Source organism: Rhododendron vialii, chromosome 1a (assembly GCF_030253575.1).
Source record: "Rhododendron vialii isolate Sample 1 chromosome 1a, ASM3025357v1".
Lineage (NCBI taxonomy): Eukaryota > Viridiplantae > Streptophyta > Magnoliopsida > Ericales > Ericaceae > Rhododendron > Rhododendron vialii.
The window spans coordinates 4,219,497-4,235,881 of record NC_080557.1 but is presented as its reverse complement, the minus strand read 5'-3'; the positions used below and the strand labels follow the sequence as shown (position 1 = coordinate 4,235,881).

The 16,385-nt window shown below is 38.0% G+C and overlaps 2 protein-coding genes and 1 pseudogene across 6 annotated transcripts; all 3 read right to left on the bottom strand.

Moving 5' to 3' along the window:
- Positions 1-1,230: 1,230 nt before the first annotated feature.
- On the bottom strand, positions 1,231-15,828 carry LOC131298518 (class V chitinase-like). Of its 5 annotated transcripts, XM_058324008.1 has the most exons (8): positions 14,611-15,780; positions 12,097-12,231; positions 11,819-11,994; positions 11,539-11,749; positions 11,209-11,446; positions 10,957-11,107; positions 10,542-10,858; positions 2,614-2,629 (listed from the first exon to the last, which is right to left on the bottom strand). In XM_058324008.1, the coding sequence occupies exons 1-7, from the start codon at positions 15,689-15,691 to the stop codon at positions 10,544-10,546; spliced, it is 2,307 nt and encodes a 768-aa protein (XP_058179991.1). In that variant the 5' UTR covers positions 15,692-15,780; the 3' UTR covers positions 2,614-2,629; positions 10,542-10,543. The 5 variants fall into 5 exon arrangements, with proteins under 5 accessions (XP_058180001.1, XP_058179991.1, XP_058179994.1 ...); XM_058324018.1 differs by lacking the exons at positions 2,614-2,629; positions 10,542-10,858 and adding an exon at positions 1,231-1,515; XM_058324011.1 differs by lacking the exons at positions 2,614-2,629; positions 10,542-10,858 and adding an exon at positions 2,637-2,951.
- Positions 4,895-6,108, bottom strand: LOC131298750 (G-type lectin S-receptor-like serine/threonine-protein kinase At1g11410). Its single transcript, XM_058324226.1, has 3 exons — positions 5,389-6,108; positions 5,110-5,285; positions 4,895-5,039 (listed from the first exon to the last, which is right to left on the bottom strand). The coding sequence occupies exons 1-3, from the start codon at positions 5,546-5,548 to the stop codon at positions 4,947-4,949; spliced, it is 429 nt and encodes a 142-aa protein (XP_058180209.1). The 5' UTR covers positions 5,549-6,108; the 3' UTR covers positions 4,895-4,946.
- Positions 6,426-7,632, bottom strand: LOC131298722 (class V chitinase-like; annotated as a pseudogene).
- Positions 15,829-16,385: the final 557 nt, after the last annotated feature.

Genomic DNA, 16,385 nt, shown 5'->3' with positions numbered 1-16,385 from the left:
TTGAACAACCAAGATAAGGTGATTGACCAAACTGAGGTGATACACCAAAAGAATGAAACCCCTGATTTGGAACCCTATAAGGTCCAAATGATACATTAGGAAACTGAGATGGCCCTGAAGCACTACTGTTTACTATTTGTGATCCATGTGTAGCAACCAAAACAAAAGAATTTTGAACATCAGTCTCTGATGGAGATTCTTGAGTCAACTGAACATCTTCACTTTTCAACATTGTGACAAGTTCATCAAAACACACACTATGTCCTTTAGTGCATATAGCACGAACATCAGTTCTAAGTCCATTAAAGGCTTTAGGTAAGCCATGTAAAGTCCTAAAACGAGTTCATCATCCTCAATAGGACTACCAACAAGAACCAATTTTTGTGCTAACTCCTTGATCTTATCAATATATGAATCTATGGTTGATGTTTTAGACAAACTATGTAGTTGATCTCTGAGTTCTTGAACATGTGATTCAATCAAGGAATTGTATCTATTTGACGAAGAAATCCAAATTTGATGCACAGATCGTAACCCTAGGACATATGGTAATGTGTTCTGAGAAAGAGAAGCAGTGATACAAGATCTCAGTTGTGAATCAATCAACTTCCAAAGAGAATAAGTAGAATTTAGAGTTATATTTCACCTTGTTCATCACGGAGCTGTGAAGGCGAACCATCGAGATATCCATAAAATCCATTTGCTTCCATTACACTTTCAACTTGAACTCGCCAGAGGAGGTAATTTGATCCATCCAATTTGATATTCACCAAAGAATGAAAATTTTAAACCAGGAATGCCAAAGACGATGGTAGGGTTACAACCGATGTAGAAGTTGTGGCATTTGCTGTAGACATGTTGCAAAGAACAGGATCGTGCATCACGGTCTTGAGCCGTTAGCCTGAAGAAGAGGTTGAATTGAAATTGAAACCCTAATTGAAATTGAAAACCCTAAGTTGCAGAAGAGGTTCGCTCTTGATGTTCAAGCCTAGGATCTACAGACTTCCTTCATCATGGGCTATGATACCATAAAGAGAAAACATTATTTGATACAGTACATGATTCAAGGGAGCGGGAGGGAGAGAGAGAGAATCTGGTGTTCTATTTCATTTTCCGTTGTTTTGTATAGAATGACCATTACAAGCTATATATGTCCCCGACAATACAAAGCAAAGGGTTTAGCCCCACTAATCACCGTAACAAACCTAACTAATTACCCTCTAACTTTCTAACTCACTTCAGACTTTAATGCCCTTTCTTAATAATGTAGACTCTCATCGTCATCTCAATCTTCCTGTAGAAATTAAAAGCAGGTCTTTTGGGGGTGTTCATGACGGCAGTTTCATTTTTTAACATCGACGAGAGTTCCAACGTGGAGAGTCTATCAGCTAGATTCTCTTGGACACATAGCAAAGCTATTTGCATGCATCTTACTAATTTACAGGATGAATTTGTACCGTCGAGCGATGGATCCATGAACTCCATGCCTTTCCCACACTTCCACAAATCATATGCCTGAAGTATTTCGATGCAGTGCATCTTTAGAGTACATAAGAAGGAAATCAATTCGCAATATTCATGTCACAATTTTCAGAATTACTTACATAGTCTAGGAGGTTTAAGTCTTCATGAAGTATTGTGTGAAACTGTGACCTAAGTGTGGAAGTTAAGCTATTCAAGAGCACCTGAATAGTTTGTGCTTTGTACTATTGATATTCATTTGAGCTGAGATCGAAGCTATTGAGCGATGATACTTAATTGCTCTTGACGATTGGGAATGATCTCAATCTCAGACCTTAACTTCCAGGCTGAACCCATGGAAATCTTGAATTCTTTTGTCAGAACATCAATTGCGCTATGGTAGGGTTTTGCATCTTGATGATAATGGAGTTCCGCATAATGCAAAGTTGACAGTGTAGGAATCATCTGAAAATATGTCAAACTTTATCCCCGAGTAATTCATTCCATCAATGAGGGAATATTTCCCCTACGAGCATGTTCCAAGAGAGGTCCAACCATTAGAGCTCATTCAAGTACTTCAGTAAGTGCCCGCAAAAGGCTGTTTTGAGATTAACAGAGCCCTAAAAAAAAAAAAAAAAAAACAAAGATCAGGAAAAAAAAAAAAGAAAATGAATTGAGCCTTCGAAATCCAACTGTTAAAGTTGGTTTTCGATTAATCAATGGCCATGAATACGGTGAGGAATTTCAACCATTTTAATTGCTGATCCTTTCCTTCGATTACTATACCTGGTCAAAGAATCATGACAAAAATTTCCAAAGTAAACATCATTGCAGATGGCTAGCTCATGTGCTCTTGAAACTTTGATGAACTATATGTAGCAGCTCGAGCACTGAATTTTTCTCTTATTTTCTTTAGGCATGGTGTTTATTATGCAACCTGGTTGTGAGCAAATGCTACTTAACAGGAGCAATGCTTATGCCAGAGCCAACTCACCCACTAGGAAATTGAAGCAACACGAGTTCTACTTCTGACAATATATACAAGGGAATAGGAGCAATCATAGTTACTCAAATTTCACAAAAATGTCCCAGCAAAAGCAAATTCTTAACAGAAATATGAACTGTTACGGGGGCTACCCTAGACATGAGTAAAAGGAGGCGAATAAACCTAGCTTCATCGTGCTACTGTTTGGGAAAAGGATACATCACCAACTGACCAAATTTCTTGTTGAGATATTGTAGAATCGATCTCGAACTTCATCTTCATCTCTTCTTGTAGAAAAAGCAGGTCTTTTGGGAGTGCTCATGGCGGCAGTTTCATTTTTCAGCATCGACGAGAGTTCCAACATGGAGAGTCTATCGGCTGGATTTTCTTGGACACAGAGCAAAGCTATTTGCATGCATCTCATCAATTTGCATGATGAATATGTATCGTTGAGCGATGGATCCATGAACACCAAGCCTTTGCCACACTTCCACAAATCATATGCCTGAAGTATTTGAAGGTTGTCCATCTTTAGATCGAGTTCACAGGAAGGAAATCAATCCGCAATATCCATGTCTCAGTTTTCATAATTACTTACATATTCTAGGAGGTTTAAGTCTTCATGAAGGCCATGCTTGACGATTTTCTAATCCTAAATTAATGGGTTGCTCCAAGCATAGGGCTGAAACCGACGTAGCACAATATCCGATAAGTCCGAAGTCGAATCCACAGAGATGGTGATGTATGCTGATTAAAAACTCGAGTTGTTATAATTTAAATGGGCTCTTAGGTAGCCACCCCTCGTCGTTTGATTGAAATTAAATAAAACCTAGAAATTGATTGTACTTTTCAAATAATTAAAAGAGAGAGATATGGTCGTAGAGTTCATAACACTCGTAGCCAGTCCAGATTAACCTGCTACATTCAGTATTCTTAAAAATGTTCAACTTTAATTTGGAAAAGATACCCCGAAAGATGTAGAACCTCATGGTCGCCGTTTACCCATGCGCAGCGGAGAATGAGTTTTGGACCCCCATTCCTCCGTTCACATGGGCTCCGACAATGCCCGGGTTCGTCTGCGGAAAGTATTTTTCGAATCTACAATTGTCTTTTTCATTGTTTGAAAATATGAGCAGTGTCCAAACTGATCACGACGTGCTAATCACCCTACGACTGCTCACTGATCATTATGCTTAAAATAAAAGAAATCCTAATTTGATTCATGTTTTTAGTACTGCAGAAAGAAAATAAATACAAGATTTAAGTTAAACAAGAACCAACAAACAACTTTGATAAAAAATCGAAAATCAATACGAATCACTGAAGTGCAAATAATTGAACAAAGCATGAAAAAAACTTGAAGAAAAAAAAAACTCAAAAGCAAAATAAATAATATTCCATACATAAGGCTCGACAGCCGTCGTCCAAATAAAACCTGTTGTAAAACCCACATGCCGCAGCGCCGATCCTATGTTTTGTACCGTCCAAAAACCTACCACGGCAGCAACAGCAGCCTTTTTTTCCTTTTTTCCCAGGACTCCCTCAACCTCACGTCATCAGTAGGGTTATATAGGAATTGTAGATCTTAATTACACAAAGGCCCTTTGGACTTCAAGAAATAATAAATCAACCATTCAATTTTGAATTATTTCATATTTTAACCCCAAACTTCTTTTTATCCAAAGTTCTGGACAACGGGCTTGAGCAACCTATAAACATAAAAACACATAATAAAAATCAGTAAACAAAAATAAAAGACTAATAAATGTAGATTGGAGGGCCAAAATATGTATATTTTGGTACTTATCAGGCCATGTAAACAATTATTCCACTTTCCGCTAATGATTTGTAAAAGAAGAACTTCTGAAGCTATAAACATCTGATTTGGTGGAGTATATGCCACGTTTTACATATTCGGGAGGTACATAACCACTGCAATATTGCGTATGTAAAAAAGAAGAAGAGAAAACTAGATGAGTACTATTTGTGACTAGAACACTTTAGGTAGTGTGTATTGTAAGAAATATGCCACTTACTATGTTCCAACAATCCGGTAAGTGTTACCTTCGAATTCATCTTATTGGAAAATTCTAGCCATGCCAAAGTCCGCGATCTTGGGCTTCATCTCGTTCTCTAACAAAATGTTGCTTGCTTTTAAATCTCTGTGAATTATTGTCAATCTTGAGTACTCTTGGAGGTACAAGAGCACTTGAGTAACTCCTTCAATGATTTGAACTCGCTTTAACCAATCTAAAAGTGATCTCCTGATTGGATCTACGCGAAAGAGATTTGGATAGTTAAAAGTTAGGCGACACCTTATGTTAAAACCACACTTAATTATGGTTCACGATTATTTTAGAAGCATTAAATTAAGATTGATAACCATAGACAAAATGATCCAGGCCTTTGTTCGGCATGTATTCGCGGATCAACATTTGTTCCTCTTTTTCAGTGCAAAATCCCAAAACTCTTACAAGATTTACATGCTGCAGTTTAGCAGTCAGCTGACCTCATTCTTGAACTCTTCAAATCCTTGCGTAGAAGTCCTTAAGAGTCTCTTTACTGCTATTTCTTGTCCATTACGTAATATACCCTGCAGGCAAAACAAACACCTCGTATTTAGTTTTGTTTTCTCGATTTTATGCGAAGATGAATCATTTTACCATGTAAACAGGTCCGTATCCACCCTCTCCGAGCTTATTTTCAAATGAAAAATTGTTGGTAGCTTCTACAAGGTCAGTGAAACTAAATACTTGCAAAGTAGGATCATTTGCATTTCCAGGAGATGCCATAGTAGGTCTGAATAAAGATTGGGATTCTTTTTCGTCATCCATCCATCCTGTAACCAATAATAAAGAACATGTGGAAAATTGAAGAAAGACGTTAAGAGAGTGAAGGGAAATGATTTAGGAACAAAATTTTCGCAACTAGGAGGAACTTACCTTTGTTTCTGCGTGCTCTTTTACGCAAATACCACGTCACAGAAACTAGTACAAGGGTAATTGTGGCTGCGGTTGGAAGCAAGATTACTAGCAATAGCTGTCGATCTCTTGTTTCTAGGATCTTTCTCATCTTCTCTTCTTGTGCTATTAAATTGTACATTACAAAGGAATGTGAGGAGACAATATATCAGTAGACAAGAGAAACGGAACACTCCTATGCCTACCAATGTAAAAAAAGAAAAAGAAAAAAAGAATCATCATATATTGCCCAAATTATTTTCAACAGTACCTAAAAGGCATTAAGCAGAGAATCCTTGTGACGACAATTGTGTTCCCAAGTTCTATAATTTTTTTTTTTCGTTTTGTTTTTTTAATAACTCAGGGTGTCTAGCAGTGGCAGATGCATACCTGGAGATGAACACTGATCTCTAGGGGTGTAGTTATGAATAAGAAGTAGCATAATACTTGGTCAATTAAACGAAATTTCAAATATTCAACTCTGCGTCATGTTAGGCTGTAGGTGTTTTGTTAGCATGTTGACCTGCTTCTACTGTTTTATTATTTTGTTTGTTTTCTACGTTTTCTTTATTGTAATACAGGGTGTCTCGGACCAGCTTGCACTCGGACTAATCCCTACGTACAGCCCCTCCCACAGTCGTTTCACACACTTGCGCATGTGGTGAGGTGACCACAACAGCTGCTAGCAAGGGGAATGAAGGTGCTATGTGGGTGGTGGTGGCTAGCTCCTAGTGGGTGCTTCCTAGGCTTATTTACGGATTATAATCAGGATTTTCTTAATCTAATTCCTGATCCTATTAACCCCACCCCACCAACCACCCCCCCCAACCACAAAAAAAAAAAAAATGAACTGGCTCTTGGGCGGATTCAACCGTCACTGATAAACATTCATATGGCAAGTTCACAGAGATGGTTGATTCCATCTCTGTAAGTAAATTTTTCGTTTATTGCAGTATGATATGATAAACCAAACAAAAAAAACAAAATTGTAAATCCAATCAATTAGGGTCGGCTATGTTGCTTTAACGTTTTACCAGTCTTAGAAAGCATCCAATTGTCATCATTGGGGACGTGTCATACTTCGTAACCCAGAAGCTCTTTCTCCCTTATGTAGGAAACCTTAGTTCTGATAGCCTCCGCATCATCATAACCGATCCAAATCGAACCATTAATGCAATAGTTCGTGACATAAGTCGAGTTATACACTACTTTTTCTCCATCACATAGCATATATGACTTGATGAACTTGTAGAAAATCAACCCATCAGGCGTAACGGCGGGACCTGTAGCAGGCGATCCGATCTCATTGGTCGAGGGGTCCAGAAGTGTCCACGCGTACCCATGGTATGGTAACCCCAAAACGATCTTTTTAGCAGGTAATCCTTTGCTAATCCATTCCTTACTTCCATAATCCATACTTACATTGCTTGAGGGGTCATACAAAGCAGAATGAGCGCCTGTGAAGTTTTCCATGGTGGGTAAGTGATAGTAATAGGCTACGATGTGTACCCAATCGAAGTTCCTGAGAATCGACTCCATCGGATAACTTGTGCTGTTTTTGGAAGGCAAATAATGACTGGCCAGCGTTAAAAGGAGCGGTGATCGGGTGGAATTCTTCGATTCCCTGTCTATCGCGGTTCTGCAATCGTCAAAGAGAATTCCCATATTTTCCTTCTCGGTGGTGTTTGTGCCCGATTTGACGCAACAAAGTTCCAGGCCGTGAAGCCCATAAAGAAGGTCGAGAAGTTTGAATCTCCAGTCCAGATGGGCAGAAGTGTTGTGATTGATGGGTTTTTTTGCTGAATGATGTCGGTGAAGGTGAACATGTATGGCTCATCAGAGGGTACGATCAAGAGCTCATAAGTTGAAGTGTTGATAGATGCAAAAGCAAATGTCAAGTGAGTGAATAGAGTCGAGTCGATATCGGGGATGGGGAATTGGCTGCCGGAATACCAGTAACCTGCTTTGATCCCGGTCTGGGCCTCTGAAGAACTTGTTAATGGAGGAAGAAAGAGGAGGAGGGAAATGATGGTGAACAACATTTTAAGATGGCTTGAGCCTGGAGATCCTGTTGATGAACCTTGGAACTTTATGTAGCTGCCATCCTGAGGACTTAAAAGTCATTTTCTTTTACATGCGACTTTCACGTTGTAGAAGTACGAAAAAAGACTAACTTTAATTTTTTAGATTAGTTGTTTTAGGTTAAAGTGTGAAATACTTTTTTGAGTATTATTTCACTCTTGCCCATTGAATTTAGTTTTGGAATACTTTTTTGAGTCTCGTTTCTTAGAAAAAAAAGAAGAAGAAGATTTAGGACTAGTATGTAACAAAAAATAAGGAAAAAAATCTAGCCGTGGCAAAACTATATAAGTTTGGGATAATTTTTTATTACACACATAATAATTACAATTTCTAAAATTTTTGTCATGGCGGCCGCCCATGGCTCCACTCCCTCTTTACTTCAGCATATCCTCTCCCACCCACTTGTGTAGATATTCATCTACTTGCCTTGTGTTTCAACCACCAGGCTTGGTCTGGCTTCCATTTTAGCACACAAGTGCAAACCTCTGGCGGTGTATATATTCTGTAGGGTTAAGCAATGTAAACAGAGAGAGAAGGGTAGTGAGTTGGGAGAGAACTCCACTTGTAAATCTTTAGTCTGTTTCTAGTGAGATTGGTCCGATTCCTCCGTGGATGTACGATCTTGGAGAACTACATAAAACTCTGTGTTTTGTGTGTTTGGTGTGTTTGGTTTCGATCTTTGGGGCACAACAATGAGTAGGAGTGCGAGTCCAAGCACAAACATGAAAGTGTCTTTAAAAAATGTTGCAAACTCTTAAATTTGCGAGAATAAGGATTGAGATTGAAACTATTGATTGTGATGATATTTAAGAACGAAGCGAAAAGCCTACCCAAGAAAATTTCAATTCCAAAAGATTGAGACTCTCTCTCTCTCTCTCATAAGTCACAACTTGGTAGTTGGCAGGCAACATTTTAGATGTATAACCAATTCGGTCACGACAATATATAGACGTCTCAACACGTGGCTGTGTTGATAACTTCCCGTCTTTGTAGTCAATAACGACTTGTTCCAAACTTCCATTTGCTTTCATTTCAGGGCAATTTTTGGCTGCTCTTGGGGCATGTATTTAGGTGTGTGCATTAGAGTTAGGATGGCTATAGATACAGATTTTGCATTCTACTATTTTAGATTCGGTAATAGAATCTAGATTTTAGATCTTAGTAGAAACAGATAAACATGTTTACTATAACTGTGAAAATATGATTAATTATTAGTAATTGCCCCCAAGAACCTAATAAAAATTACTTCCCCATCCCATACCGAATGACACTTTCATCATTTTAGACCTCTCAAAAAATTCACTATGATATTTTAACTTGTACGAAACCTTTTTTTATACGATATTGATCTTATTTAATAGAACGTAATTACTTTTCTCAGACAAATTTTTCAAAATTATAAAATACTATAAATTAGTAAATATTTTCAGAGATATGAATGCCGAAATTATCGAGAAAGCAACTAAAGGGATAAGCTAGTCCGGACACTAACAACAAAGTAAAGAAGTTAATGATTCATACCCGTATCTAGGGAAAAGATTTTCTGGGAGAAATGTCTCCGGGACACGGCACGCACTCATCCACTGCTTTCCTTTTTCAACATGTACAAACACAAGTATTACGTAGGGGTCGGCTTCTAGAGATTGCGAAATTAGAATAAAACTTCTTTCCAAGAAAAAACACCCACTACAACTAAAACTATTCACACAAATTAAGATGTTAATTTCTAGGAGAAGATCACCCAATTTTTTTTCTTTTTATTATAGTTTTTCCTGCTAACTACACTATCTAGGTTTTAGTTTATTCAATCTGTTCACACAAAAAAAAAAGGGTCGACCAGCTCGGTCCAAAAGATGTAAGTTCAAAAAAAGCATGTTTATAATGCTTATTATCTTTGACTTTTCTCTTTTGAATACGAAATTGCCCGTCCACTATTATTATTAATTTTTTTTTTACCAATTGGCCAGTAAAAAGTAAAATGACGTCTTGACTTTTAAAATGCTGATGGAATACAATCTTTGTCATGAACCCCAAGGCCCAACGTGTAAAAGTAGGTTTGAGAAAGCAACAAAAGGGGCTTGCCCCCAAAATTTCGCTAGTTTAAAATCTACGAAGGCAATATTTCAAACTTTGGGGTTATTAGAGGTTTGTCCAAATCCCAAAATTAATTGAGATGCGGTCAAGCTGCCACCCAAAAAAACAGCCAGTTATCTACATATGACCTAATTGGCAATTGCAACGAAATGCGAGGGTTGTAGATATTAATTTGACTCAGTGTCTGTGGGGCCTTGTATGATACAGAACATAGAAAACATGAAAGTATCCATGAAAGAGAGAATGGACAGCTTGTTCTCTTTCATGGACATTTTCATGTTTTCTTTTTCGTGTACCATAGCATTTCTCGTTTTAAAGAATTTGGCCTGTCCAAACTCCTCCACCTCAGCCAAGTTAGTTGAGTGGATGAAATTATCTTAAGATATTGTAAAAGAGCTTGTCTCACAATGAATGTATAATGCATTCAAAACTAGGATTTCAGCGGACGACGACTTCATCCATCGTCAATTATTTCGAGTTGAAGTACATATAAATTGTTATATCAGTTTTTTAAAATTTAGGATATCATCCAATATGTCTTCTGGTGTGAAGGAATATTTCAACTCATAATATGGTTGTAATTAAAAGGACCTTAATCCGATGGTTTATCATTATTATTATTATTATTATTTTTTGATAACTCAAGTCACCTCACAAGCACCTCGACTCATCTTGGGGGTTCAAAGTCCAAACCCACTGCCTACTCCCGGGGAGCTCAATTATGAAGAGTTTGGTTCAAATTCCAAATTGCTTGTAAGGTATTAAATGCATACCATCATTGTGATTACTATACCTGGTCAAAGAATAATGACAAAAATTGCCAGAGTAACAACATTGATGAACAAAAAGGAGCAATGATTGTTCTAGAGCAAGACAAGTTGTATTTCTGGCAATATAAATAGAGGCATAGGAATAATCATATTAATTTGCCCAAACTTCAGGAAAAAAGGAGAATTAACCTTCATCGGGCTACCAATTGGGTAAAGGATACATCACCAACTGACCAAATTTCTTGTTGAGATGTAGACTCTTGAACTTGAACTTCATCTTCATCTCTTCTCGTAGAAAAAGCAGGTTTTTTGGGGGTGTTCATGGCGGCAGTTTCATTTTTCAGCATCGACGAGAGTTCCAACATGGAGGGTCTATCGGCTGGATTTTCTTGGACACATAGCAAAGCTATTTGCATGCATCTCACTAATTTACAAAATGATTCTGTATCGTCGAGCGATGGATCCATGAACTCCACGCATTTCCCACACTTCCACAAATCATATGCCTGAAATATTTAATTCAATGCAGTGCATCTTTAGATCGAGTTCACCGGAAGGAAATAAATACGCAATACTCATGTCACAATTTTCCAAAATTACTTACATAGTCTAGAAGGTTTAAGTCTTCATGAAGGCCATGTGAACAATTATTCCGCTTTCCGCTAATGATTTGTAAAAGAAGAACTCCGAAGCTATAAACATCTGATTTAGTGGAGTATATGCCACGTTTTACATATTCAGGAGGTACATAACCACTACAATATTGCATAAGTGAACAAAAAGAGATAATTAGATGAATACTATTTGAGACTAGAATACATTAGGTAGTGTTTATTGTAAGAAATATGCCACTTACTATGTTCCAACAATCCGGTCAGTGTTGCCTTCGAATTCATCTTTCTGGAAAATTCTAGCCATGCCAAAGTCCGCGATCTTGGGCTTCATCTCGTTGTCTAACAAAATGTTGCTGGCTTTCAAATCCCTATGAATTATTGTCAATCTTGAGTACTCTTGGAGGTACAAGAGCCCCTGAGTAACCCCTTCAATGATTTGAACTCGTTTTCCCCAATCTAAAAGTGATCCCCTCATTGGATCTGCGTGAAAGAGGTTTGGATAGTTAAAACTTAAGTGACACCTCATGTTACAACCACACTCAATTATGTTAGAGGCATTAAGGATTGCTAACCATAGACAAAATGATCCAGGCTTTTGTTTGGCATGTATTCGTAGATCAACATTTGTTCTTCTTTTTCGGTGCAAAATCCCAGAACTCTTACAAGATTTACATGCTGCAGTTTAGCAGTAAGCATGACCTCATTCTTGAACTCTTCAAATCCTTGTGTAGAAGTCCTTGAGAGTCTCTTTACTGCTATTTCTTGTCCATTACGTAATATACCCTGCAGGCAAAATAAACACCTCTTGTTTAGTTTTGTTTTCTCGATTTATTCGAAGAATAATAATTTTACCTTGTAAACAGGTCCGTATCCACCCTCTCCGAGCTTATTTTCAAATGAAAAATTATTGGTAGCTTCCACAAGGTCAATGATACTAAATACTAGCAAATTAGGAGCATTTGCACTTCCAGGAGATGCCATGGTAGATTTGAATAAAGATTGCAATTCTTTTTCGTTGTCCATCAATCCTATAACCAATAAAAAGAACATGTGGAAAATCGAAGAAAGACGTTAAAAGGGTCAAGGTAAATGATTTAGGAACAAAATTTTCACAACTGGAAAGAACTTACCTTTGTTTCTGCTTGCTCTCTGACGCAGATACCACGTCGCAGAAACTAGTAGAAGGGTTAATGTGGCTGCAGTTGAAAGCAAGATTACTAGCAACAGGTGTCTCTTGTTTCTAGGATCATTCTCATCTTCTTGTGCTATGAAATTGTACATTAGAGAGAAATGTGAGGAGATAATATAGCAGTAGACAAGAGAAACAGAACACTCCTCTCCCTTCGAATGTGAAAAAAAAATTCTATTATTGCCCAAATTAGTTTAAACAATACTTAATAGGCGTTAGGGAATAGTTCTAGCTTCTTCTTTTTTGTTTCGTTCTGTGTTTTGATAACTTGGGGTGTCCGGCAGTGGTAGATGCACACCCGGAGATGAACACCCATCTCTAGGGTGTAGTTATGATTAAGAAGTAGAATAATAATACTTTGTCAATTCAGCATCAAATTGCGACAAAATTCTCAGCTCTGCGTCACGTTAGACTATAAGTGTTTAATTTGTTAGTAGTGACCTGCTTCTATTGTTTTGCTTTCTGCCATTTTTTTATTGTAATGCTGGGTGTAGTGGTGGCAAATTGAACCCAGACCCATCAACTAAAAAATAGACCCAACCCAACCCATTTATTAGTTGGATAAGAATGGGTTCAAACCCAGCTAACCCATTATTAGTTGGGTCATAATTGGGCATTAATTGGGTCAACTTAAATGACCCAATGGGCAATGAAAATAACCCACCAAATTCCAACCATCACCCAAATTCCAACCTCCCCTCTCTCTCTCTCTCTGTCCCCACGCCCCCCCCCGTCTCTCTTTCCCCCCCCCCCCCCCCCCCCCCCCCCCCTCTCTCTCTCTCTCTCTCTCTCTCTCTCTCCCTCCCTCTCTGTCTCCCCCCCCCGCGAACCGCATGCAGGAGCGTGGCATTCTCTCTCTTTTATTCAATTATTTTGTGCTAAATCACATACGTCCAAAAATATTTTAAATGGTCTGAATTAAAAATCAATTATGACCGGTAACAATTATTTTGACCAGTCAAAATTGAAAGCACATCTCATCCATTAATTGCGCGAATGGACCCGTGAAATTGTGCTCCGCTGTGAATAAATTTCTCTCATGGTAGTCCCGCAAAGGGTTTGGATTAAAAAATTGACTTATTTTTTTGTCCTTATTCAAATTTTTTTTGTTTTGTGTCATATTTTTGTGACTTATTAATTTGTTTTGATGAGAGGAATCGAAAAAGTAAAAAAATTTGATCGAAACTTATAATTTTTTGAATAAAGAAAAAAAAAATCAATAAGACAAAAAAAATTACTTATTCTCGTCTTTTTGAAAAAATTTATGAGTTTCGATCATAATTTTTTTTTACTTTCTAATTTTTCGATCATAATTTTTAGTATATATGTAATTGGGTTAATGGGCGGGTCAGGTTTGCTTTAAAATAAATGGGTCGGGTTGGGTATGGGTAATTAGACTCATAATTAATGGGTCTAAATGGGTCAATGACCCATTAAAGACCCAACCCACTAACAACTTACCCAATTTGACCCAAACCCGCCCGTTTGCCACCCCTAGCTGGGTGTCCCAGGCCAGCTTGCGCACAACTCGGACTAGTTCTTGCGTACAACCCCTCCCACAGTCGTTTCACACACTTACGCATGAGGTGAGGTGATCCCAACAGCAGCTAGCAAAGGGGAATGAAGATGTTGTGTGAGCTTGGCATTGTAATTCTTGTTGGCTAGGGGTGGTGGCTAGCTCCTCGGGGGTGCTTCCTAGGCTTATTTACGGATTCAACCGTCACTAATAAACATGCAAGTTAATCACAGAGATGGTTGATGTCATATCTGTTAATAAATTCTTCCTTCATTGCAGAATGATAAATCAAACAAAACAAAAATCAATCCTTAAGCCCCAATCAACAGACTCGGATCCTGTACATTTTCCCTGGGCAATCCAAAGCTGAAACAGACACGCGTGATTCACCTTTGTAAAAACTTATTCACGGAACTCCGTGAATAAGTTTTTCTCAATATCGATGTCTATTAAATTCTCTAGAGTAGTGTATCACTCATTTAAAGAGATTTAGACTTCCGGTCTTCGTAGTCAATAACGACTCCTTCAAAACTTCAATTTGCTTTCATTTGAAGTTAAAGTCCTCTAAAAGCTACCCAAATTCAAATTTGAGAATTTGAGAATTTCATTTTTTTTAGCTTTTCAGAATTTGTAAAATCTAAAAATCTGTTATCTAGAATTTTTGATAAACGCTCAAAAGTTGATTCTAACAATTTAAAATCTGCAAAAATAATTTCTCGCATACATGTCCTAGTCGTGGTAGGTGTGGTTTGGAAAATTTAAGTAGAATACCAAGAATTTTTATTAGTCTTTTACTCATTTGACCCGTTAATTTTTCAGTATGCCATATCTGTAAGTATATTCTTCCTTTATTACAGTATGATAAACAAAGAAACAAAAATCGAGCCTTAAGCCTCAATCAATTGGGATCGACTACATGATGTTGCTTTAAAGTTTTACCTGCCGCCTTAGAAAGCTCCCAATTGTAATCATTGGCGACATGCCATACTTTGTAACCCAGAAGCCCTTTCTCTCTTGCATACGAAATCTTAGTTCTGATAGCCTCCACATCATCATAACCCATCCAAACTGAATCATTAATGCAGTAATTCGTGACATAAGTGGAGTTATACACTACTTTTTCTCCATCACATCCCATCTTTGACTTGATGTCCTTGTAGAACATCGAACCATCACGCGTAATGGCGGGACCCGTTGCAGGTGATCCGATCTCATTGGCCGAGGGGTCCAGAAGTGTCCACGCATACCCCTCGTATAGTAACCCCAGAACCATCTTGTTAGCAGGTAACCCTCTGCTTATCCATTCCTTAATTCCATAATCCGTACTTACATTGCTCGAGGGGTCAAACAAAGCAGAATGAGCGCCCGTGAAGTTTTCCATGGTGGGTAAGTGATAGAAGTACGATACGATGTGTACCCAATCGAGGTTCCTTTGAATCGACTCCATCGGATAGCTTGTGGTGTTTTTTGAAGGCAAATAATGACCGGCCATTGTCAAAACGAGCGGTGATCGGGTGGAATTCTTCGATTCCCTATTTATCGCAGTTCTCCATTCGTCAAAGAGAATTCCCATAGATTCCATCTTGGTTGTGTTTGTGTCCGGTGTGACGCAACAAAGATCCAGGCCGCGAAACCCATAAAGCCTGGCTTTTTGTATTGATGATTTAATGAAAGAAGTTCTGTGAGAGGGTTGGGTAGCCATTGAATAGAAGGTTGAGAAGTTTGTATCTCCTGGCAACTGAACCAAGATGGTCAGAAGTGTTTCAATTGATGGGTTTCTCCGCTGAACGATGTCGGTGAAGGTGAGCATATATGGTTCATCAGAGGGTTGGATATAGAGCTCATGAGTTAAATAGTTGATATACGCAAAACCAAATGCCATGTGAGTGAACAGAGTTGAGTCTATATCGGAAACCTGGAATTGGCCACCAGAAAACCAGGAACCTGCTTTGATCCAGGTCTCTGAAGAACTTGTTAATGGAGGAAGAAAGAGGAGGAGGGAAATGATGGTGAACAACATTTTAAGATGGCTAGAGCCTGGAGTTACCGTTCATGAACCTTTGAACTATATGTAGCTGCCATCCTAAGGACTCAAAGGATACTCCCTCCGTTCCAAATTAATAGTCCATTTCGGTCTCCAATGCATTTTTTAGATTGTTAATATCTTTCAATCTATAATGAATTTTATGTGCAATATAGATCTCATATGATATATCTTAATTAGTTCTATTATACAAAATTTTGAAAATTTTTAAAGACATTGTAGATTGAAAAATATTAACATTTTAAAAGTTATATTGGAAACCGAACCGGACTATTAATTTGGAACGGTGAGAGTATTTTCTTTTACATGCGACTTCGTTTCACCCAAAAAAACAAAAAACAAAAAAAAGCCTTCACGTTATAGAAGTCAATTAGTCCTCTAAAATATCTATGAGATTGACTTAATCATGGAGGGGCCGTGAGTCTCTTATCTACAGAGTCGCGCGATCTTGGACGTCCATTTTAGTTTTGGACGGTCTGGATTTGAATGAAATTCTTTTCCGGAAAAGTTTTATTCGGACCGTCCAAAGTCGAAACGGACTCTTCCTCAGAAAAGTTTTATTTAAATCTAAACCATCCAAAATCGAAACGGACGCGCGCGATTTACCTCTGTAAAAACTTTTTCACGGAGATTCATGAATAAGTTTTTCTCAATATCGATGTCTATTACT

Excerpts from the sequence above, each read along its gene's own strand:
- LOC131298750 (XM_058324226.1), bottom strand. The coding sequence starts at position 5,548 with ATGTACAATTTAATAGCACAAGAAGAGAAGATGAGAAAGATCCTAGAA. Across the intron at positions 5,286-5,388 it reads AAGAGCACGCAGAAACAAAG|GATGGATGGATGACGAAAAA; the intron begins GTAAGTTCCTCC and ends TATTGGTTACAG. Across the intron at positions 5,040-5,109 it reads GATACGGACCTGTTTACATG|GGTATATTACGTAATGGACA; the intron begins GTAAAATGATTC and ends TTTTGCCTGCAG.
- LOC131298518 (XM_058324002.1), bottom strand. The coding sequence starts at position 15,691 with ATGTTGTTCACCATCATTTCCCTCCTCCTCTTTCTTCCTCCATTAACA. Across the intron at positions 12,232-14,610 it reads GGAGCTTTCTAAGGCGGCAG|CACAAGAAGATGAGAATGAT; the intron begins GTAAAACTTTAA and ends ACAATTTCATAG. Across the intron at positions 11,750-11,818 it reads GATACGGACCTGTTTACAAG|GGTATATTACGTAATGGACA; the intron begins GTAAAATTATTA and ends TTTTGCCTGCAG.